The following is a 24,245-nucleotide window of genomic DNA, read 5'->3' on the forward strand; positions in this document are numbered from 1 at the left end:
TGGCGCAGTGGATAGAGTGTCAGACTGGGATGCAGAGGACCTAGGTTCGAGACCCCGAGGTCGCCAGCTTGAGCGCAGGCTCATCTGGTTTGAGCAAAAGCTCACCAGCTTGGACCCAAGGTCGCTGGCTTGAGCAAGGGGTTACTTGGTCTGCTATAGCCCCACGGTCAAGGCACATATGAGAAAGCAATCAATGAACAACTAAGGTCTCGCAACAAGAAATCAGTTCATGCAGAGGAACCTTTCTAGCTGGGCGACCTCGCTTCACCTCTTTGAGCCTCAATTTCCACACCTGAAAATGAGGGGATTAAACCAGGCTAAGAGTCAGCAGCTTGGCTTCAATGAGGCTGAGAAAGTCTCCGGGAAAAGGTCTAGGAGAGATCAGGAGATCTGAAGCTGTCCTCAGGAAAACAAAGACATAAAGAAGTTTCTTTAGAAAGAAACCAAAGGCTGTTGGAAGTCTGAAGCGGCAGCAGCAGCTGCTGTCATCGGATCCAGATGTCAGACTTGGGCTATATACAAAGCCCCACTATTGAGAACTAGCTGGAGGCCGCTAGTGCTCACACGCACCCATAAAAATACCTCCTGGGTGCTGCCACCAGCACGGCCAGAGCTGGGGGTGCTGGGCCCAGGGGAGAAAGCCTACGTCAGTGGAGAAAGTTCCCATCACAAAGCCTTGTTTTCTACCATCATAACATCCCTCCTTCCCCCAGTCCCGGCTGCAGTCCAAGTGTGGACACAGACCGTCTCAGCAGGCTATGCGGCTAGCTCGCCCTCAGCTGCGGCTGGAATCCCAGCTCTGTGCTGGCACCTGCTGCCCAGGCCCCAGAGAGTCCTGTGTGTCCTGCGGCACGTTGGAGCCAACTTGCTTTGAGGGAAGGGAGGCCCCAAGAGAGGCCTGGGACCAGAGAACTCATCCCTAAGCCAAGAATCCTGAGGTCTCGATGGTCAGTCTCTTTGTAATCACCGCACCACAGGCCCCACATGAGGCATGCTGGGCGAAATAGAAACTGCAGACAGACTGTGAGTCATTCCGCATGAGCAGACCCCTCCCCCCCCATGCCAACCCTGCAACATGAGGGACCTCTGAGAGAACGTGGCCATGTCGGCTTTGGCGATGACTGCACTCCCCGCAAGCCCCTCCCCCTCCCTGGGGCTGTTTCCCTCCTTGTGTTGGTGCAGGGAGAATCTGACACCTACCTGGTCAGAAGCAGGACTCAGATACAGCGGCCCTCCTGCAAGTCACTGCGTTCTGAGCGCCTGCTCCACCTCCAGCCATCAGGTGGCCTGCCCAAGCTCCCCTCAGTGCCTTTTGGCTCATGGAGCTCTGGTTCTCCCTTACCGTCCAACATCGCTCCAGGCACTGATGTCCTTGACTAGAGCACCATTTCCCTGGCACTGCCGGGGTGGGGGATTCAAGCCAGAGGTCTGAGGAGTGGACACTTAGTTTGGCACAGAGGGTGCCTCTTTTGGGAAACTTAGACCAGCAACCACAGCTCTAGCCTGCTCTCCTGGGCTCTCTCTGCTCGGGTTAGAGACCAAGACAGTCTGCATGAAAAACCTCCTGGCCCCTCCACTGGCTCTCTCCTGCCCTCCCATCAGTGAAGGTTGCATAGCAGAATTAGACAAGAATGCTGCACTTGGCCCTGCCAAGGTTACGGGTTCGATCCCCAGTCAGGGCACACACAAGAATCAACCAATGAATGCATAAATTGGTGGAACAACAAATAGATGTTTCTCTTTCTCCCCCCACTTCTTTAACACATTTTAAGTAATTAATTAATTTTTAAAAGAGTGATTAATTACCACAGGGAATCAGGATTTCAGAGCTGCATGACTAGCAAAGGCCACTTTGCCTCTCAGTAGCAGCTTTCCTTACGTGGTACAAGAACTAATCGTGCTTCCCTTCCCCCAGAGGTGAGGAGTCACTGGTGACATGGTCCGAGAGCCCTGCAGAGCAGACCAGAAGGCTGTCGTCGGTGTACGTGCTGCTAAGCGAGCACGGAAGGCTAGCATGGGGTTGTGTCTTTCAAAGAAAACTTAGCCAGTCTGTCCAGCAAGGTCTGTACAAAGGCAAGAAACCAAAATAACCTGAGCCCTACTCCTCCCCTTCTGCTCCTCGGAGTCCCATGATCCGGGAACGCTGGCAGGTGTGGGGTGTGGGTGGCAAGGCCAGGGACCGCTGTGTTTCCTGGCACCTGCTGAATGGGGGCAGTTCGGAACTGGCAGGATGCTAGAAGGCAGCGGAGGGCCCTTCCAACCCCGTCTCAACAGCAGGCAGGGCACAGCTCAGGGACGGAAAGGATGCCACCACGCCCTGGAGTCTGAGTCCCTTAAGGACCCCCTGACCTCCGAACCGCTGACTATCTCGTGTGACCAAGCCTCACTGACCCTAACAACGGCCCTTCCATGTCCGGCAGTGAGTTCCCGAGGTGGTTACACTGAGCTGGACTTTGTCTCCCTGACCCTCACCTCCGAGTGCCTCCATGCCAGAAGCTTTGCTCACCCACTTCACTGGACTGTGCTTTGTCCTGGGATGCCCACACCCTCTCAAGTGACCCATCTGTATACTTTTCTCTCCCAAACCAACAACAAGCCCCTCAAGAACAGGGACTATGTCTTTTATTTTAACCTCTATTTAATTCAGTGAACGAGGGATGTGATGTCTGCTTGGGTGAGTGACCAGGCCTCTGCCCCCAGGAGACATCTGATCAACATGGATCGACGAGAAGGATTCATTGATTAGTTTTCCACTCTGATTGTGCAGCACAGACAAGCCTGGAGGCTCTGGGCTGCTTTGACCCACAGCCTGCCCTTCATTCTGGCTGCTTACCAGCTCACACCCATCTCCCAGCCTCCCTCCCTGTCCCCATGCGGGGTGCAGGGACACAGATGTTACCCCCACCGAAGCCTTGCCCTTTGCCATCCTAGATCTCTGAAGGTGCTGCTGAACTAGGGAGAAATTATTTCCCAGGAAGACCAGGCTACGGAAGAAGGGTCTCTACACCCCATCTGAACCCTTGAGGCGGGGCGCTCCCTCAACTGCTCCCAGCTTTAATGAGCCAGCTCTGAGCCTGTTTCTTCCCCAAACGGGGAGAAAAAAGCCTGCCTCATCGGGGTGCTCTGAAGGCTCACTAAGGCAACACATCTAGGATGGAATAGTCATTGCAATGAGTGGTAGCTATCATCTTAGCTAACAAGAAAATGATCAATACCGAAGCAGCAACTGCCAACGGTGACAATTTCAAGTGCCTCCTCTCCAAAGGACTGGCCGTGTGCAGGGTGTTGGGTGTGCAGCCATGGGAGAAGAGCCTCAGACTGGAGTGACGCGGGAGCCACCACGCTGCCACCCACTGCGCAGTCGGCTTCTCCAGCTAGACACCTCTCCGTCTTTAGAAAACGGGTCCTGGTTTGGGACTCACTGAGCCGGATTCTGAAAAGCAGCCACTGTGGTGGCTCCTGGAGCTCAATGACCTTGCCTGCGGTGGGTGTGCCCAGGAAATGACCGTGGCTGGCCTGGCCCGCCCGCCTACAGGGCAGAGCGGCCTCCTCAGGCACTGCCTGGCGCTCCGTGCCCCCCTCCAGGCCTGCACGCAGGCCGGCACCCAGCTCCTGGGCTACAGCTGTCCCGGGCTCTCCCTCCGTGGCAGCTGGCCCGCGGCAGCTGAGCAGGGAAGGCTGAGGGACACGGTCACTTCCGCCACTCCTTACTCTGGCTGAGCAGCTGTCAGGGGGGCTTCTCTGTCACAGGGCTGCTCCCTCACCCAAGCATGCCCTCTGCCCTCTGCAGCCAAGCTCCCTAATCTAGACAGGCCCCCGTTTCTCCTCTTACTTGAAAGAAACCCCTCCATTTCAAACATCACGAATCTGCCCTGAAAGACCTAATGTTAGAGATGGTTCCAGGCAGAGAACCAAATAGCTTCTGGACATACACGAAAAAGTCCAGAATGGATGTGCTAGCATCTTCCCTACGTTGGAACCACTGAGGGCAGAACAGAGAGCTCAGGGCTTCCTGTTCCCCACCACACCTGGGGGGGGGGGGCAGCATTCTCCTGCCCGGTTCTACAGGCAGCGCAGACATCTCCCAGATGGCAGGGCGTCAGTACTCCTCTGCCTGGGGGTTCCGGTGGCCCCTACTGACCCGCACCGCAGCCCAGCCTGTCCGTCCGAGGGTGACCAATCGCCCTGGGCTGCCCAGGACCAGGGAGTTCTCAGGGCGCAGCCCTTGCAGAGCCAGAATCAAGAGTCCTGGGAACAGCCAGACGAGGTGGTCCCCTTAGCCTGTCCCCAGAACGGCAAGCCTGGGCTGGAGGTCACCAGCCTACCATCCTGGTCTGGACTTGACTGCCTGTGGTGACTGGAAACGAACAAGGTGCCATCTGACAGGAGAAGCAGCTGTGGAGTGGGGCCAAGCTGCACGAGAGGCCTCCTGGGTGCCCTGTCCCATTTCCGGCATCTCTGCCTCATTCTTTCAACAATTCCCTCTCCTCTCAACTACGAGTGTCTGTACAAAGCGAGAGACAAGGAGGAGTGGGGAAGATGGCTCCAGGGCTCCTTCCTGAGACCACATCCCAGGCTCTGTTCAGGTCCCCATGGATGCGGAGCCCGCTGTGTTCCTCCCTGCCCTGGAGTTGTCTACACAGCCTCCATGGGCAAACCAGCCCTGTGGCCTGGAGCCAACAGGAGTTTAGCTGAACCATCCCCCAGAGGCCAAAGGACACGGCACCCTACAGACGCTGCAGTCCGCCTTCAGTATCACCGAGCCAGCCTCCTCTGGTTCCTGGCCTGTTTTCCAGAGTTGGTTTCTTGCATAATTGATAGAGATAGCAGGAAGTAAGCCACCTTGTCCACTGACAGCCTGAGAAGCCACATCCAAGGACAAGTAGGTTGTGTGTCCTGAGGACACGGGATCTTGGGGCTAGGGTCTCCCATCCCATCATGAGTGTGGTAGCCTCTCCCATCAAGAGCTATTTTAGTCTGTAGAATCCCCAATGGCTGTGTGAAAGGACAGCTCCCACTGACCACACAGAGCACCCTTAGGACCTTCCTGTTGAGCTTTGGCTAGTTCTGATATAAAACAACAACAACAAAAAAGAAAACATCAAGAATGTGTCCCTCAATATACTACAACCTCCTCTGCAAAGACTCCGGCCCCTGTCCCAATCCAAGGATGCGGAGCATCTGTCCAGCTGACCCCTTAGACAGGAGGGCCTGGAGAGTGCGGGAGGAGACTGCCACACAGACACGAGCTGAATCGTGCTCTGTCACTGGCTGTGGACCCTGAAGGGCACTTAAAGCTCAACAGCAAACATGCTGCCGTCCACGAGCCGGGCGCTGTGGCCAGGCCACCAGAGAGTTCCTGCTGGGAACGGGATCTGGAAGACTCCACAGTCAACCACACGCCCAGATCAGAGGCACCAGAGGTCCTGGACTCCAGCACCAGGAGTCTCTGTCCTGGGACCGCCCAGGGGCCCCGTAGCCTAGGGAGGCTGGGGAAGGCCCAGCTCTCTCCCTGTGTGAGGACAGTACCTGGCCCACCTCCATGCCACTCCACCTCCAGAGAGCCGAGAAGAGCAGCAGGCCCAGCTGCCTGCCAGCCTTCCCTTCCCGGCTTCGGGAGCGGCTCTGCTGCTGAGCAGGGCTGGAGGGCTGCAATTACCCAGACAGGATAAGATCTATTTTGGGAAGGAGCTGTCCTGCTGCCAAGGCGTTTGACTTCCTAAACTCAAACAAGATGGGGGCGAACAGGGAGGAACTTGCTCAATCAAAAACATCATATCCTGAGATAGGGGAAATACCCTTCCCGAAGGTATAGATTTGCTTCAAGGGCTGAGCAAGAGGCTAGCTGTTAAGATCCTCCCCCTGGCTTTGGGAAGTCGAGGGTACCCTGAGCCCATCAAATTCTGGCTCAATCCCTCTCTCCTAGGAGCACCTATTGCGACTGTTGCATTGATTTGGACAGTTGAGCACAGACCACTTCATACTGTGTTTCCTGCTCATGCCTTCTCTGCCCGTCCAGATGGTTAAGTTTCTCAAGGCCGAAGAACAGGTGTGCTATTTGGCCTCAGCACTCCCCCAGTAGTGCCTAGCAGAGTGCTAGGCATCCAAATAAAAATTGTTTGTGGCCTGACCAGGCGGTGGCGCAGTGGGTAAAGCGTTGGACTGGGATGCGGAAGATCCAGGTTCGAGACCCCGAGCTCACCAGCTTGAGTGCAGGCTCATCTGGTTTGAGCAAAAAACTCACCAGCTTGAGCCCAACGTAGCTGGCTCGAGCAAGGGGTTACTCGGTCTGCTGAAGGCCCGCGGTCAAGGCATGTATGAGAAAGCAATCAATGAACAACTAAGGTGTTGCAACGCGCGATGAAAAACTAATGATTGATGCTTCTCATCTCTCCGTTTCTGTCTGTCTGTCCCTGTCCATCCCTCTCTCTGACTCTCTCTCTGTCTCTATAAAAAGAAGAAAAAATTGTTTGTGGAAGGAAGAGAGAGGAGAAGGAAAGAAAGGAGAGAGAAAGGGAGGAAGAGAAGGGCTTACTGTCTTGCACTGAGATAATCTCTAAAAGTAGCTGCACCCCACAGCGGGGCTCACGGACCGGGGCTGGAGAAGCCGCGGCAGAGGGGGCGGCAGCCGCACTTGGACCACCTCCTGGGCAGCTGTTCCACTGTCTGAGCTCGGGCTGTCCTGCCCGCCACCCCGCCTTTCATCTGTAGTCTACTGTCCGCCCTGGGCTTGCCCATGGGTGAGCCCCATTAGAGGCCGTGTTAGGCTTTGGCTGAGAAAGAGAGATGGCATGAGACAGAATGGAGGTAGGAAGAGCTTAAACTATCTCACCAAACATGGGCCAAGAACTAGACTACTTATGGGAACCAGGCACTGTGAAATCAGGGCACTGCCAAATTCAGGACACAGGGCTGCTGAGAGCAGAGTTCACCTTGTGGCTCTCCAAGGTGAGGACTCAAATAGTGTGTAACCCAGAAAAGTGTCCCCTTTCTGGAGTGCCCTAGGCTGGAGAGGGGAGAGCTAAGTGGGGACCAATCCGACCATGGCTTCCCAGACAGCCTTCCCTGTTGGCAGGATTCATCATTTGCCAAAAGGTCTCTACTCTTTCTTTCCAAGGCTGCAACTAGCTCATAGCACCCGCCTGCAAGTTCCCCTCTAGGGAGGTGCGGCCCCAGCAGAGCGCTACTTGGCGAGTGGCACTCAGGCTGGATTTCAGCCCCCGCTGGCCTTTTCTGCCAGGTGCCCTTGTGCAGTGAACAACCTGCCAACAGCAGGGAGCAGCTCTGACTCCCTCCACACCTGCTGTCATCAGAGGGCCAGGCAGGGACTTGGATGGGGGGAGCACCAGAGGACTGAAGTCACTTTCCAGGGGCCCTCTTACCTCCTCATCTGCCACCATGGAGAAGTAGAAGCCAGGCATTCCCAGGGGGCAGCACATGGAATTCAGAGAGTGCCAACAGGAGAGGAAAGAGACAATTTTACTACAAATGGGCAGACCCTGGCCCAAATCCCCTTCTCATGCCAGTTGCCCAAATAACAAGAGCTAGTATTTACTGAGTGTTCGCCATGGCCAGGCACCGCACCATGCTAAGTGTTTTACGTGTGATAGCTTGCTCAGTCCCCACAAGAACCTTCAAAGGAAGCCATTGTTCCCATTAAGAGATAGGAAAACTCATGATCACAGAGGTAAATACTTACCCATGTCATAATTAGAAAATAGTGGGCACAGGTCTCAAACCCAAAACATACCTCTGGAATCCATACTCGACTAAACCTCTACCGTGTCCAGCCTTGCTCCCTCTGCGGGGCAGGGCTGCCCGTCTCTGCTGAGGGCCACGCTGGTTGGGATCGGACTGCGTTCCCAGAGCTCTCTTTCCTAGGAACTTCCTCATCCAGAGCCCTGGCCTCCCTCGTTCTCACAGGCTTGGAGCATGTTTTGGACCCCAGTGCTTGAAGCAGAAACTCCTTGCCACTAACATTCAGGTCTAAGGGCTGGTCCTTGCCTTCCCTCCCACCAGAGAAGCCGAGATACAAGGGGATGAGGGGGTCACCAGGCCCCGATGACCCTTCTCTTAAGGACCTTAGAGTTGGCCATGGGACCCACTGATGGCCTCCAGGCGGAGGCCCAGACATCCCTGCAGATCCCGCTGGGCAACAGCCAGTAAGTCCCTCCCAGGTCCTAGAATAGGGGTGTGAGGAGGGTTCTGAGCCTCCAGAGGGATACATGACGAAACCCCTCAACCTGACTGTGTGGGCTTAGCCCTGAGGAAGGCTCTGAAGCAGGCAGTCTGTTTTTGGGGGGGGCTTGTTTGTACAGCACATGGTAGGTAAGATCAGCTAAGGCTTTTTTATTTTCTCAGAGTCAGAGAGGGATAGACAGGGACAGACAGACAGGAACGAAGAGATGAGAAGCATCAATCATCAGTTTTTCGGTGCGACACCTTAGTTGTTCATTGATTGCTTTCTCATATGTGCCTTAACTGTGGGCCTTCAGCAGACCAAGTAACACCTTGCTTGAGCCAGCGACCTTGGGTTCAAGCTGGTGAGCTTTTGCTCAAACCAGATGAGCTCGCGCTCAAGCTGGTGACCTCAAGGTCTCGAACCTGGGTCCTTGGCATCCCAGTCCGACGCTCTATCCACTGTGCCACCGCCTGGTCAGGTGCTAAGGCTTTTATTAAAGGCTACAGGCTTAAACTGTTCTCCAGTCCAGAAGTGACTTTCCCATTAAAAGGAGACTCTTAAAAACAAAAAAGGAGCCCTGACCGGTTGGCTCAGCGGTAGAGCGTTGGCCTGGCGTGCGGGGGACCCGGGTTCGATTCCCGGCCAGGGCACATAGGAGAAGCGCCCATTTGCTTCTCCACCCCCACCCCCCTCCTTCCTCTCTGTCTCTCTCTTCCCCTCCCGCAGCCGAGGCTCCATTGGAGCAGGGATGGCCCGGGCGCTGGGGATGGCTCCTTGGCCTCTGCCCCAGGCGCTGGAGTGGCTCTGGTCGCAACGGAGCGACGCCCTGGAGGGGCAGAGCATCGCCCCCTGGTGGGCAGAGTGTCGCCCCTGGTGGGCGTGCCGGGTGGATCCCAGTCGGGCGCATGCGGGAGTCTGTCTGACTGTCTCTCCCCGTTTCCAGCTTCAGAAAAATACAAAAAAAAAAATCTGTAAAGCCTGACCAGGTGGTGGTGCAGTGGATAGAGCGTCGGACTGGGATGTGGAGGACCCAGGTTCGAGACCTCGAGGTCTCCAGCTTGAGCACGGGCTCATCTGGTTTGAGCAAAGCTCACCAGCTTGGACCCGAGGTCGCTGGCTTGAGCAAGAGGTTACTCAGTCTGCTGAAGGCCCGCGGTCAAGGTACATATGAGAAAGCAATCAATGAACAACTAAGGTGTCACAACGAAAAACTGATGATTGATGCTTCTTAGCTCTCTCCGTTCCTGTCTGTCTGTCCCAATCTATCCCTCTCTCTGACTCTCTCTCTGTCTCTAAAAAAAAAAAAAAAAAAAAGAAAAAGAAAAAGGTTCCAGCCTGGCCTGTGGTGGTGCAGTGGATAAAGTGTTGACCTGGAGCGCTGAGGTTGCCAGTTCAAAACCCTAGGCTTGCCAGGTCAATACACAACTAAAGTGAAGCAACTATGGGTTAATACTTCTCATTCTGCGCCCCTCCCCCACCCTGCCCCTCTTCTCTGTAAAATCAATAAATAAAATCCTTTAAAAAAATAAAATAAAAATAAAATAAAAAAAGTTTCCAAATCCCAAAGGAATAATTAATAGTAGAATTTTAGTCAAGAAGTTCCTCTGCTCCTTCAAGCCAAAACCCCAGCGAGAACCACATCTTAACAGACCCAGCTCTGTGCACACGTCAAGGCTGCCCTCCGCCTCTCCTCCTGCCTCCCAGACCCCCACAGTGGACCCAGAGGGGGGAAGGCACAGACCTTTGAGCCACCAGATGACACGATTACACATTTCCTCAGAGACATCTGAAAGGAACAGAGATTTGTGCTTTTTTCTGCAGAACACACGTTCCCTTCCCCCCACTCCTTAACGGCTCCCTTTGCAGACTCCATGTTTCTCCACCCAAAGTGCCCTCAGCCTTTGATCCTCTCCAAAAAGCCCCTCCAGTCCAGGACTGTCACATCCCTCTCTTCCTCTCCCTGCGCAGCTGTGAGAGCCTTTCCCCTCTGGGAAGACTTAAGTCTCAGCTCATCTATGCCCCGCCTCCTCCACTTTGTTGCCGCCGGGATAGTTGCCTGAGGACCTCATCCTCTTTTCTAGCCCTTACCGGCCTCACCCCAGCTCAGTCCTTCACGTCCACTCTCAGGAAGCAGCTTCCCCACCCTGCAAACCACTTTCTACTACCTTCCATTGAAAGGTTAAGCAGCGTTGCCTGGAAGAGTCAATGCCTGACGCCGACCCAAGCATCGTCATCAATGTCATTAGCTTGGAGTTCAGAGAAGCTGGCAGGGAAGCAATGGAGCAGTGGGCTTAAGGGTGGGTCTAGCTTGGGCACTGGCAGGAGAACAGCTCCGAGGCCCAAAATGAAGGCGGGGGCCTCCCCTGCCCACGCCCCACCTCACTACATCGGGGTGGCACCTGGGCAGTCTGCTTCTTCACATACCCAAGAAGAAAGCACTAAACCTTTGAATGGGTGGTTTGGAGGTGTACTTGGGGGCCTGTGGCACTTCCCTCAGTGGCGCCCGGCTTGGAGGCTCCTTTGACAATTGTGGAGGCGGTGGTGATGCTGGTACCGGTGGTGGTAACAGACGTGTCTTCTCCCTCTGGAACATCAGATCCTCACAGAGAGGGCTTGAGTCCATTTCAAAAAAGGGCATTGAATAGTCTACGGGAGAGGGGGATTTAGGCTCGTAATCAGGTGTTGTTGGCCGGCTTTGGGGCATCTCAACCTCAGTATTGAGTAAGGCCCACCATGAGGACTCGGGTCCGTACCTAGGTAAGGACCGCGGGGGTAAGGGCCGAGGGGTCAGTTCTACTTTTGCATGAACAGAGGAACCTTGGGAGGATTCTGGATACTTGAGTATGGATCCTGGGGACGTGCAGACATTTTCTGAGGCTCTTTGAGTGGACTGCTTGTAGACAGGCTTGGGAGAGGTAACAGGTAGTGCTTGAGATGTCGCACAGTGAGCTAACGGTGCCGAATGTACTTCTGAGATGGTGACTCGGCGGCGGACCTCTCCATTTCTTCGCACTGAGGACTTCACGTTGGAGCCCACTTCTGATGCCAGTAAGACCTTTGCTGAGGGCTTGGTTTCAGTGTGGCCTGAATACCTGAGGGAGGACTCAGGCTCTGTGTGCACAGAAACTCGGCACCTGCTATCCCAGTCCTTAAGGACAGAGAGCACAAGGTCAGACTCCACGTCCTCGTTCCTATGCAAGGCCTTGGGTTCTGCAGAAACTGAGCTTTGACGACCTATTTCAGACTCTTGGCCGGGGAGCCTTCTCTGGGCTGTCCGAGAGTCCGCAAAGATGCGGCTGCTGCCGTGTTCTGGGCTCGAAGGTTTTCTTGGAGATCTTATCTCAGCAGCAGTTACACTTTTGCGGACAGGCTCAGTTTGGACTGCTTCATCTTTTGGGTAAACCGAAGTCTTACGGGGAACTCGGACCCCTTGTGGGTACTGCACCTTGGAGGGTGGGTCTTCTTGGAAGGTTTGTATGTTACCCTTCTGGTCTATAAAACTCAACTGGTGAGAGGATTTGGGGTCTGCGACTGAGTGACGATTACGCCCTGACTTGCTCTCACCCCATCTTCGTGTTGATTCCTCTCTGGCTGGACTAATGTTCCGCTGCATCTGAGCAGCAGGGGAAGCTGGTGTGTGGGTCTGCTGGATCTTTCGCTGAAGAGAGGAATGGCGGTACGCTTCTGACTTTGATCGGTTCTCGGTTCCTCTAGGGATGGGCGTTCCAGAGATGCTGGGTCCTGCTTGGAGGGAGAAAGAGCGATGATAGTCTGATGAAGAGGGAATGATGGAATGCGTAAGGTCTGATCTTCGATGCCCCGAAGGGCTAACAGAGCCTGCAGCAGTTCGCGGGGTTGAAGCAGGAGTGGATGCACGTCCTCGCTGAGGGCTTGTGTTAGTAATCTCAGCCCCTTTCGATGCTGAAACTGTTACCCTGGACCCAACTTTATTTGTCTTGACCTCTTGATAGAGGCTGCTCCTCTGGTGTGAACCCATACTTTACCAGCTGGCTTATATTCAGGATCCTAATGAAGCCTGAATATTTACCCTCAGTTTTAAAAGCTGCTGTTCTTGCATTCCCACAAAAGTGGCTGTTGTCCTAAGAGTGTCTCAAATAGTCCCCTTAGCTACCTGCCTGGTGATGTCATAAAGGAAGGAGCTTCCTATGAAACATCCTGGCATGCGACCACAATTCTTCAGAGAATCTCAAGCAGTAACTGCAAGGAAGTTGGATTTGTCTTTGGAGTTGACAACACCAAGGCTTTGGCCAAGTTCTTAGCAAAACCAGGATTCTGTGATGTATATGGAAGGCCCCATACCCTCCCTGACTCTCCCTAGATTCCAAGAATTCTCAGAGACTCATCCAGGGAAGGAATCAGCCCGAATACCCTACTACGGGAAGGCTACTCACATCAATCACACTGTTAGCCCTAGTCTTAATAAGGTGCAAGGTCCAAATCTGTCCCAACTTGGTTTGGAACTGCACTGTAAACAAGTCAAAAATAGGGTCCAACCTTTTCCAGGTGCCATGGGTGGTTTGGTTGACCCTGGGGTAAAATTCCAAGGTCACAAATTCTCGCATTTTTTTTTAATTTATTTTTTAACAGAGACAGAGAGAGAGAGTCAGAGAGAGGGATAGATAGGGACAGACAGACAGGAATAGAGAGAGATGAGAAGCATCAATCATCAGGGTTTTTTTTGTTGCGACACCTTAGTTGTTCATTGATTGCTTTCTCATATGTGCCTTGACCGCGGGCCTTCAGCAGACCAAGTCACTCCTTGCTCGAGTCAGCGACCTTGGGTCCAAGCTGGTGAGCTTTGCCCAAACCAGATGAGCCCGCGCTCAAGCTGGTGACCTCGGGGTCTCGAACTTAGGTCCTTCCGCATCCCAGTTCGACACTCTATCCACTGCGCCACCGCCTGGTCAGGCTCTCACATTCTTATATCAGGAGTAAGAACAGAATTGTAGAAGTGATTTGGAATTAGTCACTTGTTTCAACTATAAGTGACGACTTGTGCACCTTGGACAAGTTACTTGGCTTGCCTGAGCCTTGGGTTCTTCATCTGGAAACCACTGTCCAGTAGGTGGGTGTCACACAATAAATTCTAGTGTCCTTTCTTGTGATCCTCTCCTCTCAACTCTCTTAATCAGCTGGACTCTGGTGATTCCTGGATTTGAAGTGACTTTCCAATGTAGATGACCATTTTGAACAAGTGAGACACTGTCATCTTTCTCTCCCTTTCACAGGCTTCTCTCTGTGTCTCTCTGTCTCTGTCAGACATAGACCATTCTACATCCAACATTTCACTGCTGACTCTGAAGGGTCATCACAGTTACAGCCTGGTCAGATTCATTGTTTCTGAATCTTTTATTCAGTCTTGATTAGAGACAAAGTTGAAACCAAAACTACACATTTTTAGGTAGCTGGGATCTCGACAGATTAAGAAACTTTGAGTTACAAGTATAAGTCTTTAGAATGTAAAATACTTGACTAGCCATTGTATTTTTTACATATATATAGAAAAGGATAAAAGTGGGAGAATGTTTATAAGTCAGATATCCTTTCAAAAAATTTTTTTATTGAATTTTAGCAAGACAGAGAGAGGAAGGGGGAGAGAGAGCATTATTCATTTGTTGTTCCACTTAGTTATGCATTCATTCATTCCTTTCCCTGTGCCCTTACTGGGGATCGAACCCACAACTTTGCTGTTTTGGGACCATTCTATAATCAACTGAGCTACCCATACAGGGAACAAGTCAGATATCTTGAAGATGCTAAGGGTAAGACAGGTTGAAGTGAAGATGGTTCTTACTGATTTGTAGTTATTTGTTATGTTGGCATCATAAAATTGAGACCTGCTGACTTGAACAAAGCTCTCCTATGAGATTCTACTTTAAATATGATGGTTTACTGATGTAGAGCCTTTAACCATGAGACTATAATGCTTATTTGTTTGTCTAGAAAGATTTTCTCTTTATGAGTTTATTAAAAGGGAGTTTGAAATAGAGGACACGGGGGTGAGGGTAAGGGTGTTACAATGAGAGGGACACCTGAATTCATGGTAACACAATAAATTAAAATTAATAAAAAATTTTTAATTAAAAAAATAAAAGGGAGGCCTGACCTGTGGTGGTGCAGTGGATAAAGCGTCGACCTGGAACTCTGAGGTCGCCGGTTCAAAACCCTGGGCTTGCCCGGTCAAGGCATGTTTGGGAGTTGATGCTTCCTGCTCCTCCCCCCTTTCTCTCTCTCTCTCTCTCTCTCTCTCTCTCTCCTCTCTAAAAAATAAAATAAAAAATAAATAAATAAAAGGGAGTTTGAATTACTCCATCAACATGTAACATTACGTTTGCTATCACTTTTCTTTCTTTTTTGTGCGAGGCAGAGAGAGGGACAGACAAGCAGGAAGGGAGAGAGATGAGAACCATTAATTTTTCGTTACATCTCCTTAGTTGTTCATTGACTGCTTTCTCATATGTGCCTTGACCAGGGGGCTACAGCAGAGCAAGTGACCCCTTGCTCAAGCCAGCAACCATGGGATCATGTTTATGATCCCACACTCAAGCCAGCAACCCTATGCTCAAGCCGATGACCTCAGGGTATTGAACCTGGGTCCTGTGCATCCCAGTCTGACGATCTATCCACTATGCCACTGCCTGGTCAGGCTGCTATCACTTTTCTGATCTTATTATAATCAGCACAGTTGTTTGAATAATTCTTTATATTTTCTTAATGTTGGAGACTATGTATTTTTTCCATGCAGTGTTCAATTTCCATACAAGTATGATTTAATAAAGGGTGATTTTAGCAGAAATGTTGCAAAACACATGATCTTGACATTTCCTCATTGTGAAGAGTCTAATTCAAATCAATCTGTGTCTGAGTTACAGCTTGGGGTCGAGGGGGATCCCATTTCTCTTGCTCTCCCTATGGGAGATTAACCCTTTGGGTAGTACAAACGTTCATGCACGTCCTTGTGCCTCCTGACCATCCAGAGTATGATCAATTTATTTTAAAAATGTGTAAGGCAACATTTAAAAAAGGCAAATGTATGTTCTTGTTTCCATAAATTGGTTATCAAACCAAACATAATTTTAAGTTAATAAAACTATAACTGGAACTAATTTCATTTTTTGAAAAATAACTCACTCCTTAAAAAAACAAAAACAAAAAAACTCACTCCTAGAGGTTAGTGAGCATGAAAAAACTCAGGGCTCAAAGAGCTAACTGTAATGACAGATGAAAAAGCTACAGTATACTGTCTTATTTTGAATGAAAGGCATGTAGTGAGGTACAGGTGTAGGAGGGATGGCCACCTGGCTGATGAGCTCTGTGGGAGCCAGTCTCCAAGACGGCCTCCAGTGACCCTCACCTCCTGCCGTTCACGCCTTTGTGTAGTCCTCTCTCGTCCTAGGGCTTCTCCTGTGTGACCATCAGAATATGGCAGACATGATGGTACGTGACTGCTGAGGACAGGTCATAATGGCACTGCATTTTACTGCATTGCAACTATTGCCTTGGTCTCTTGGATGGCTCGCTCTGGGGGAAACCAGCGGCCACGTGGTGAGAACGCTCACTGGGCGGTTCATGTGGAAAGAAGCTGAGCTCCTAGTCAATAGCCAAGACCAATCTGCCAGTCATAAGAGTGAGCCAACTTGGAAAACATCAAAATGCAACTTTATGAGAGACCCTGAGACACAACTGCCCAGCTGAGCCATGCCAAAGTCCTGCTGCAGAAACTGTTAGAGATAATAAATGGTTGTTGTTGATTTAGATCACTGATATTTGGAGGTGATTTCTTCAAAACTGATTTTGTAGGTCCCATTTCTCTAGTATAGACTCTCATTAACCAAACACAGAGCCCGATATGTAAACCAGAATAGCAACTTACCAATATACTTTGAGACACATGACCGCTGAGCTGATTGGAAAGCTAGGTCATTCTCTCCGTGTGAATCAACTTCAAGTGGAACAAAGCCTCTTAGAAGGGAGGCTTGCAGTGGGAAAAGGTAGAGGCAGCGCTCCAAAGGAAGCTGGGGTAGAGTAGCCAGAGGAAACCCAGACTGTAACACCAGGGAGCCAAGAATAGGCTGAGAGAGCAAACAGACAATGAGACCAGAAAGCATCCCTGGGATCTGGAAATATACAAGTCTCTGGTGAACTCGGAACTGCTAGAGAATGGAAGGAGCAGAATTCACAGAATGGTGGGTGAAGGAGTGAGTGGGAGGTGAAGTACTCAAGACAGCAAGTGTAGACAATTCTTTTTTTTTTTTTTTTTTTTTGTATTTTTCTGAAGCTGGAAACGGGGAGAGACAGTCAGACAGACTCCCGCATGCGCCCGACCGGGATCCACCCGGCACGCCCACCAGGGGCAACGCTCTGCCCACCAGGGGGCGATGCTCTGCCCCTCCGGGGTGTCGCTCTGCCGTGACCAGAGCCACTCTAGTGCCTGGGGCAGAGGCCAAGGAGCCATCCCCAGCGCCCGGGCCATCCTTGCTCCAATGGAGCCTTGGCTGCGGGAGGGGAAGAGAGAGACAGAGAGGAAGGAGGGGGGGTGGAGAAGCAAATGGGCGCTTCTCCTGTGTGCCCTGACCGGGAATCGAACCCGGGTCCCCCACACGCCAGGCCGACGCTCTACCGCTGAGCCAACTGGCCAGGGCTAGACAATTCTTTTAAGAACTCTAACTGAAGCAAGAGGAAAGAGATAGGACAGTGGCTAAAACATAGGTGAGATCCAAAGAATATCTTTTAAAGATGAAAAAACCCAAGTGTGTTTTCTTCTGGCCTCGCACAGGAAGAGAGCCACTTCCTTCAGTGTAACAGGAAGGACAGTACAAACACTAGGTATAGGGCAGCTCCATCTCTAGCTTAGGATAGACTGTTTCACCCACCGCTGTTCCAGTCTACAGTGCAAGATGCAGGCACGTTAGTAGTTTAGGGGTGGGAAGCTGAGTTAGTCCCCACCTGATGGCTTCTATTTTCTCTGTGAAGTTGGAAGTGAAGTCATCTGTTGAATGTCTTGGCAAGTGAAGGATGAAGTCTGAAGTAAGAGCTGCTGAGTGGGAGAAGCAGCATACCAAAGAAACAAGTGGGACTGCCACGTCCAGGAAAAGGTTTCATTTCTACAAATGGCCTGGAACAAGGACGTGCTCCACAACTAACCAACACTATCTACCAACATTATTATTGTTAACATTAGCCATTATTATGGGTCACTGGCCAGACAGAAGCGTCTACTCTGCCAGACTGCTAGACAAAAGGTTACAAACCACATCAGTGAGAGTTTGTGTAGGACTTGTAGCCTTCCTAAATACTAATAAATAATGCACAATATCATAACTCACCATTTTACATGGGATTTCTGCTCTTAGTCCTGACATTTTTATGTACGTTGGTTTTGTCAAACTTTATAACAGATCTTTAAGCTTCTTTAAATGGTGGCTTCTCTCCCAATAACCATAAGAAACATATCTTACACAGCTGAAACCCACTGGTATTAAAAGTGAACATTTTATTATATAACAGAAGTAAACATTTCCAAAAATCTATGTCAACAAAACCAAAGCCATTCTGGGCACAATGAGAAATTTTTATGAGTGACACTACCTTTCACTTTTCGGAAATCTGACTGCAAACAAATGGTTCCGTGTGCTATAAACAGACAGGACCAAGGCTTTCTGTGTGCTGTGGCACCTGAACAAAGTGTGAATTACGGAAGCGCTGCCCTGAGGGTGACTGAGGTGGGCAGGGAAGAAGGTAGCTCACAAACCGAACGCTCACACTCAGCCAGGAGTCTGCCTCTGATCCAGTTCCGGTCAGTCGGACAAGTCACTCTGATCCAGCACGATTATCCTGTGTGCGTGTTTTTAAAAAACAAAAAGGGGGTTTTGAGTTGGTGCATACATTTTTTTTTTTTTACAGAGACAGAGAGAGAGTTAGAGAGAAGGATAGACAGAGACAGACAGACAGGAACGGAGAGATGAGAAGCATCAATCATCAGTTTTTCGTTGCAACACTTTAGTTGTTCATTGATTGCTTTCTCATATGTGCCTTGACCATGGGCCTTCAGCAGACCGAGTAACCCCTTGCTCGAGCCAGCGACCTTGGGTCCAAGCCGGTGAGCTTTGCTCAAACCAGATGAGCTTGCGCTCAAGCTGGCGACCTCTGGGTCTTGAACCTGGGTCCTCCACATCCCAGTCTGACGCTCTATCCACTGCGCCACTGCCTGGTCAGGCTGGTGCATACATTTTTTAAAGACATAAAAAACTGCCTCTTTCTATTCAATTGAACTCAAGGCAAAGAGATTTTGATTTTTTTTTTAAGTTTTAAAAATCTTTTATCAAATTTAATAAAGTAACATTGATTAATAACATAATTTTCATTTTTATAATCAAGGGAGACATGCTCAACCAGAGTATCATGGAAATGACTGCAAAGCAACTAGTAGCAGCATCTCTGTACACCTCCGTCCAAACCTGTTCTTGTGCTGCCTCTACTGACTGCTTAGCCAAAGTTAGTATGCACTTTACCTTATGTTTTAAAGAAGTGTAAACGTTAACATTTTTTTTTTCTGTATTTTTCTGAAGCCGGAAACGGGGAGAGACAGTCAGACAGACTCCCGCATGCGCCCGACCGGGATCCACCCGGCACGCCCACCAGGGGGCGACGCTCTGCCCACCAGGGGGTGATGCTCTGCCCCTCGGGGTGTCGCTCTGTTGCAACCAGAGCCACTCTAGCGCCTGGGGCAGAGGCCGAGGAGCCATCCCCAGCGCCCAGGCCATCTTTGCTCCAATGGAGCCTCGGCTGCGGGAGGGGAAGAGAAAGACAGAGAGGAAGGAGAGGGGGAAGGGTGGAGAAGCAGATGGGCGCTTCTCCTGTGTGCCCTGGTCAGGAATTGAACCCGGGACTTCTGCACACCAGGCCGACGCTCTACCACTGAGCCAACTGGCCAGGGCTAAACGTTAACATTTTAAAAATTAAGCAACTAGGCCCTGGCTGGTTGGCTCAGCAGTGTGGAAGTCTCAGGGTCAATTCCCGGCCAGGGCACACAGGAGAAGCACCTATCTGCTTCTCCACCCTCCCACCTCTCCTTTCTCTCTCTCTCTCTCTTCCCCTCCCACAGCCAAGGCTCCATTGGAGCAAAGTTGGCCGGGGTGCTGAGGACGGCTCCATGACCTCCGCCTCAGGTGCTAGAATGGCTACAGTTGTAACGGAACAACACCCTAGATGGGCAGAGCATCGCCCCCTGGTGGGTGTGCCGGGTGGATCCCAGTCGGGTGCATGCGGGAGTCTGTCTGACTGCTTCCCTGCTTCTAACTTTGGAAAAACATACATACATACATACATACAAATTGAGCAACTTTAGCTTGATCTGTGGTGGCACAATGGATAGAGTGTTGACCTAGATGCTGAGGTCACTGGTTTGAAACCCCGGATTTGCCCAGTCAAAGCTCCTATGAAAAGCAATGACTGACGATGCTTCCCACTCCCTCCTCTCCATGCTTCTCTCCCTCTCTCCTATAAAATCAATAAATAAAGCCTTTTAAAAAAAATTTTAGCAAATTTTGGGCCTGACCTGTGGTGGCACAGTGGATAAAGTATGAACCTAGAACTCTGAGGTTGCTGGTTCAAAACCCTGCACTTGTCTAGTTAAGGCACATATGGGAGTTGATGCTTCCTGCTCCTCCTCCCCTTCTCTCTCTCTCACTCTTTCTCCTCTCTAAAAAAATGAATAAATAAAAAAAAAATCTCTCTGGGATCTATTATATCGTTTAAAAAAATTAGCAAATTTGAATTCAAATCTTTGTCATGAATGTTCATTTCGATGCTGATACATGTGTCAAGTGTGCATGCTGTCTAGCAATAGTGAACTCTGGCCTACATAAACACCTGGTAACTCATTACCTGGATGGTTCCGACCAACCCAGTCGCTTCCAAAAACAAGGTTTCAGTTCCTCTGGGTGAAATACAGGAAGAAGGAAAAACAACCCGATTACTCTCTAGGCCAATGGTCGGAAACTTATTAGTCAACAGAGCCAAATATCAACAGTACAACGATTGAAATTTCTTTTGAGAGCCAAATTTTTTAAACTTAAACTATATAGATAGGTACATTCCTTATCAAGGAAGCACCCGCACGTGGTATTTGGTGGAAGAGCCACACTCAAGGGGCCAAAGAGCTGCATGTGGCTCGCGAGCCGCGGTTTGCCGACCATGGGTCTAGGTCAAGGGCACCAGTACCCAGAAGTCACACTGGTGCTCTCTGTCTCGCTTAGGGCAGACTGTTTTATGAGAATCTTTCTAAACACAGCTGGTGGGTTTCCCCTCCTAGTACCCCACAGCTCCCTGTCACAGCTATGACGCCACGATGCCAATTCATAAAGACTCCTCATTACGTTCTCAGTGAATTCAGTACCAGCTAATGGCTCACACACTCGGGGCTCTGTCCAGTCAGGGGCCTGGAGGAAACAGAATGCGACCCCGGGCCCTTGACTGAAGTGACTACTTAGAGAGCAAATGGGATGGCAAGGCAGCCAGTGACCAGCAGCAGCGGGAAGCCATGATCACTAAGCGTGAAAGAACTGAAGGGGGCTGCAGGGCAGGACAGGGCTGGAGCCCAGTGGGAGAGGGACTGGAAGGCTGGCTGTGCTTGTGGACGGGCAGCACTTCTGTGCAGAGATGAGGTGCTGCACTGGGTACGCAGCGGAAGTAATACGCCTGCTGCTCCCCTGTCCTCTGACAGGTTGGTACCTGCCCCCAGACAACAGGAAGTCAGCTGGCCAGGAAGCCCAGGAGCTGCAGAACCAGCACCCAGGGCACAGAGCGGGGCAGAGAAAGCAGGAGGATGAGAATGGACTGCAGAAGGGAGAAAAGGGAGACCAGATGACCTGGAAGAGTTAGTGTGTCTAACTTCCTGAGCAGAAGGAACTTCAATATGGGACAATGTCATTTGCGAATGATGCCTTAAAGCTCTTTCAAAGTTTTGAAATTAAGGTAAATTTATACCTTTCACATTACTTGCAGACTCCATTTAAATTCCACAATTTATGATTTCTTACTGGATTCTGCAGCCTCTGTATGAGCTAAATTTAGAACCCTTTTGAAGGCACCAGGGGTCCCCAAACTTTTTACACAGGGGGCCAGTTCACTGTCCCTCAGATCGTTGGAGGGCCACCACATACAGTGCTCCTCTCACTGACCACCATCGAAAGAGGTGCCCCTTCTGGAAGTGCGGTGGGGGCCGAATAAATGGCCTCAGGGGGCCGCATGCGGCCGTGGGCCGTAGTTTGGGGACGCCTGCCTAGACAGTTAGAAGCAAACATCTTTCCAGACAATGTGCTAGATAAAGAATGATGAGCCTGGCTGAAGGCCTGCTTTAGAAATGAAATTGGATGTTATTACTGTTTTGTGATGAAGACATGATTGGCAATGAACAGAAATCCTGGGCTGAACTACAGGGAAAATTTGTAGTGTAGGAGGATTACGCATAGCATCTGGGAAACATTTCTAAGTAACTCTGATGTTCATCAAAGCCCAAGGACTCCAAGCCACATTCAAAACGACTGTTCACTCATACACACCTTCTGCAGAAGTCCCCAAAAAGCTCTCTGACATTCTCTCTGGTTTCATGCCTTCTTCTTTTCTCTTCTTTTCACCAACTTCGCGATCCTTGGTATTTGTCTCCCTTCAATGACAATGATTTTTGGTAAAACTTTCACATATAGCTAAAGGAACAGGACTGCGCTCCAAAGGAAACACAATAATAGCTACCACTAATGGAATGCCAGACATTGGTTCAAGTGCCATAATATGTATGAACTCACTTAATTTTCATCACAACTATATAGGGCAGTAACCATTACCATCCCCATTAACTGATAAGGAAACTGAGGCACAAAGAAGTTAAATTACATGCCTAATAAGCCCTAGAGCTGGGATCCTACCGAGGCAGTCTGTCTCAGATTCTCCAGTCAGTCACTAGGCTGTATTGTCCCAAAGAAAAAAAGCATTTCACTTAGGCTGTAATTGGTGTCCTTTTACAACCGCCACTTGATTACCTCATCCTCATTTCCTGAAACTCTCTTGGAAGTGAAATATCTAGTTAGAGTATCTAACAACTTAAGAGCACATTTGTCGGACCAGCAAGCGGAAACGGCCTCTCCACTCAGCCAGGAGTCCGTAAGGGCAGAGTCATCTGTCCCTCTGTACCCCCAGAAATGGCACAGCCCCCGAACTGACCCTGTTCAGAGACTTTGCTTCTGCTTTCATTCGGTGGATATTCAAAACAGATATGTAAATGAGAGAGACAATAGAGTCAGGTAGGGTGTCTCATCACTAACAGAATCATAGTCTTGAGTCCGGAGGAGGCCTTCAGGTTAGCTTCTTCCCCGTCATAGTGCCTGGACCAGAGAACCACCCAGCCTGTGCTTATGGGGAAGGCAGCTGTGCCCTCTGCCAGGTAGCGATGGCCATGAGAAAGCGTGAGCTTTTGTGAATAAAGGACCCCTTACTCGGCGGTGTCTAGGCACTAGCTCTGCCCTTTGGGGAGGAAGAGAGAAAGCTGCCTCTCCTCGCGTTACAAAATTTCCGGTATGTGAGGACAGCTCTCAAGTTCTCTGCTCCACCTGCTCTGCCCAGGCCAAGCCTCCTGCTCCTTCAGCTGTTCTCAGGCGACACAGCTTCCAGACTTCTGGCCCATCTGCTTCTGTTTGTGATGTCCCTTTAAACTGTGACACCCAGAAAGGAGCCCCGCCCAGTGTCCAGGAGTCCTCTCGCTGCATGAGAGGTTTCTGCAATCTGGTCCATACATTCCTGCCTGTTCGTCACGCTGCACCGACCTTTTTATTTATTTATTTTTCCTTAACCTTTTTAGCAACTGCATCAAACTGAGGCCTCATGGGGTCACTGTCCATCCCTTGCTTGACAAGAGTTGCTTGAATTCTTACCCTGTCTCAAAATGCACGCTAAATGCTGGGCATATTAAAATAAGACATACTCCTGCTTCAATGAAATTACAGTGAGCAGGATCTGCTTCCAATAAAAAACCCTCAGTTAGGTCATATCTCTCACAATCTAGACTTCTGGATCCAAAGGCTCAGCTTCCTTCTTTAGAGAAATCAAACATTTCCACCCATCAAGACCATTTTGAATCCCAGCCTCCCACCCATCAAATTAGTATCCATTTTATACGTGTGTTATCTAAAAATTTGATAAGCATGCCTTCCCTGACCATTTAAATGACTGATGAAGACGGTGACAGGAACAGGGCCAAGGTACAGCAATCTCAGAGGCCTTTCTCTATACTGAGAGCAATCAGCTAATTACTATCTTGAGCGCTGTGGATGTTTGGAGCAAGAGGGGCAGACAGGAGTCAGGGTGGGCTTATCAACAGCAATGCAATGCCATCATCAGGCATTCCTTCTCTAAGGAGTCAAAGCATTTATTTTTAAAACCAAAATCTAGCCCCCCTTCCAGAAAAAGAAGAAAATGACCCCCCACTGGAGGACAAGAAATAACCTTGCAGTGCCCTTGGGGAGATCCTGTAGCTCTGAGCCGTCCTCAGGTCGCTGCAGCCATCTTTCCAGGTCCTCATCGAGAGAGGAGTGAGCTCTGTGCAAGGGCAAGTGAGGAGAACTGAGACCACGTCATCTCACTTCGCCCTGACAAGGAGTGCAAAGGACCTCCGACCTGTGTTTTCACTACCCGCGTAAGACAACGAGAGCTCGCTGAGACTGTGTGCAGATGTAGAGGTCACCTAGGTCTGATTGAAATATGCACAGCACCTTCCTTTAACCCCTCGACAAAATGCTTCAGCAGCTATGAAATCACCACCTTCCAAAATCTGATGCTAGACTCTTAATTCTTGGTCATTGAGTCAATTTCTACCTGAGGCTAGAACCGTACACTTATTCCTACAATTTATTTTTGGATTAAGAACTGTGGGCCCTGGCTGGCTGGCTCAGTGGCAGAATGTCAGCCCAGTGTGTGGATGTCCCAGGTTTGATTCCTGGTCAGGGCACACAGGAGAAGCGACCATCTGCTTCTCTGCCCCTTCCCCCTC

The 24,245-nt window shown here is 50.4% G+C and overlaps 2 protein-coding genes across 2 annotated transcripts in view; both read right to left on the reverse strand.

The window, feature by feature from the left end:
• Positions 1–1,891: 1,891 nt before the first annotated feature.
• Positions 1,892–12,179, reverse strand: LOC136392372 (muscle M-line assembly protein unc-89-like). Its single transcript, XM_066364497.1, is given in 7 exon segments — positions 1,892–1,950; positions 3,423–3,664; positions 4,107–4,248; positions 8,106–8,180; positions 9,880–9,915; positions 9,918–9,968; positions 10,607–12,179. Coding segments are annotated over 7 exon segments (2,178 nt in total).
• A 5,566-nt stretch (positions 12,180–17,745) lies between these two features.
• TEX14 (testis expressed 14, intercellular bridge forming factor) overlaps positions 17,746–24,245 on the reverse strand; it is a 91,527-nt gene continuing 85,027 nt past the window's right edge. Inside the window, exons 30-33 of the mRNA XM_066364718.1 lie at positions 23,702–23,794; positions 21,766–21,869; positions 20,090–20,141; positions 17,746–18,037 (exon numbers count right to left, since the gene is read on the reverse strand). Of these exons, the coding sequence (XP_066220815.1) occupies positions 18,001–18,037; positions 20,090–20,141; positions 21,766–21,869; positions 23,702–23,794 (286 nt within the window). The 3' untranslated portion in view covers positions 17,746–18,000. The remainder of the gene's footprint in view (positions 18,038–20,089; positions 20,142–21,765; positions 21,870–23,701; positions 23,795–24,245) is intronic.

This window comes from Saccopteryx leptura, chromosome 2 (assembly GCF_036850995.1).
Source record: "Saccopteryx leptura isolate mSacLep1 chromosome 2, mSacLep1_pri_phased_curated, whole genome shotgun sequence".
Lineage (NCBI taxonomy): Eukaryota > Metazoa > Chordata > Mammalia > Chiroptera > Emballonuridae > Saccopteryx > Saccopteryx leptura.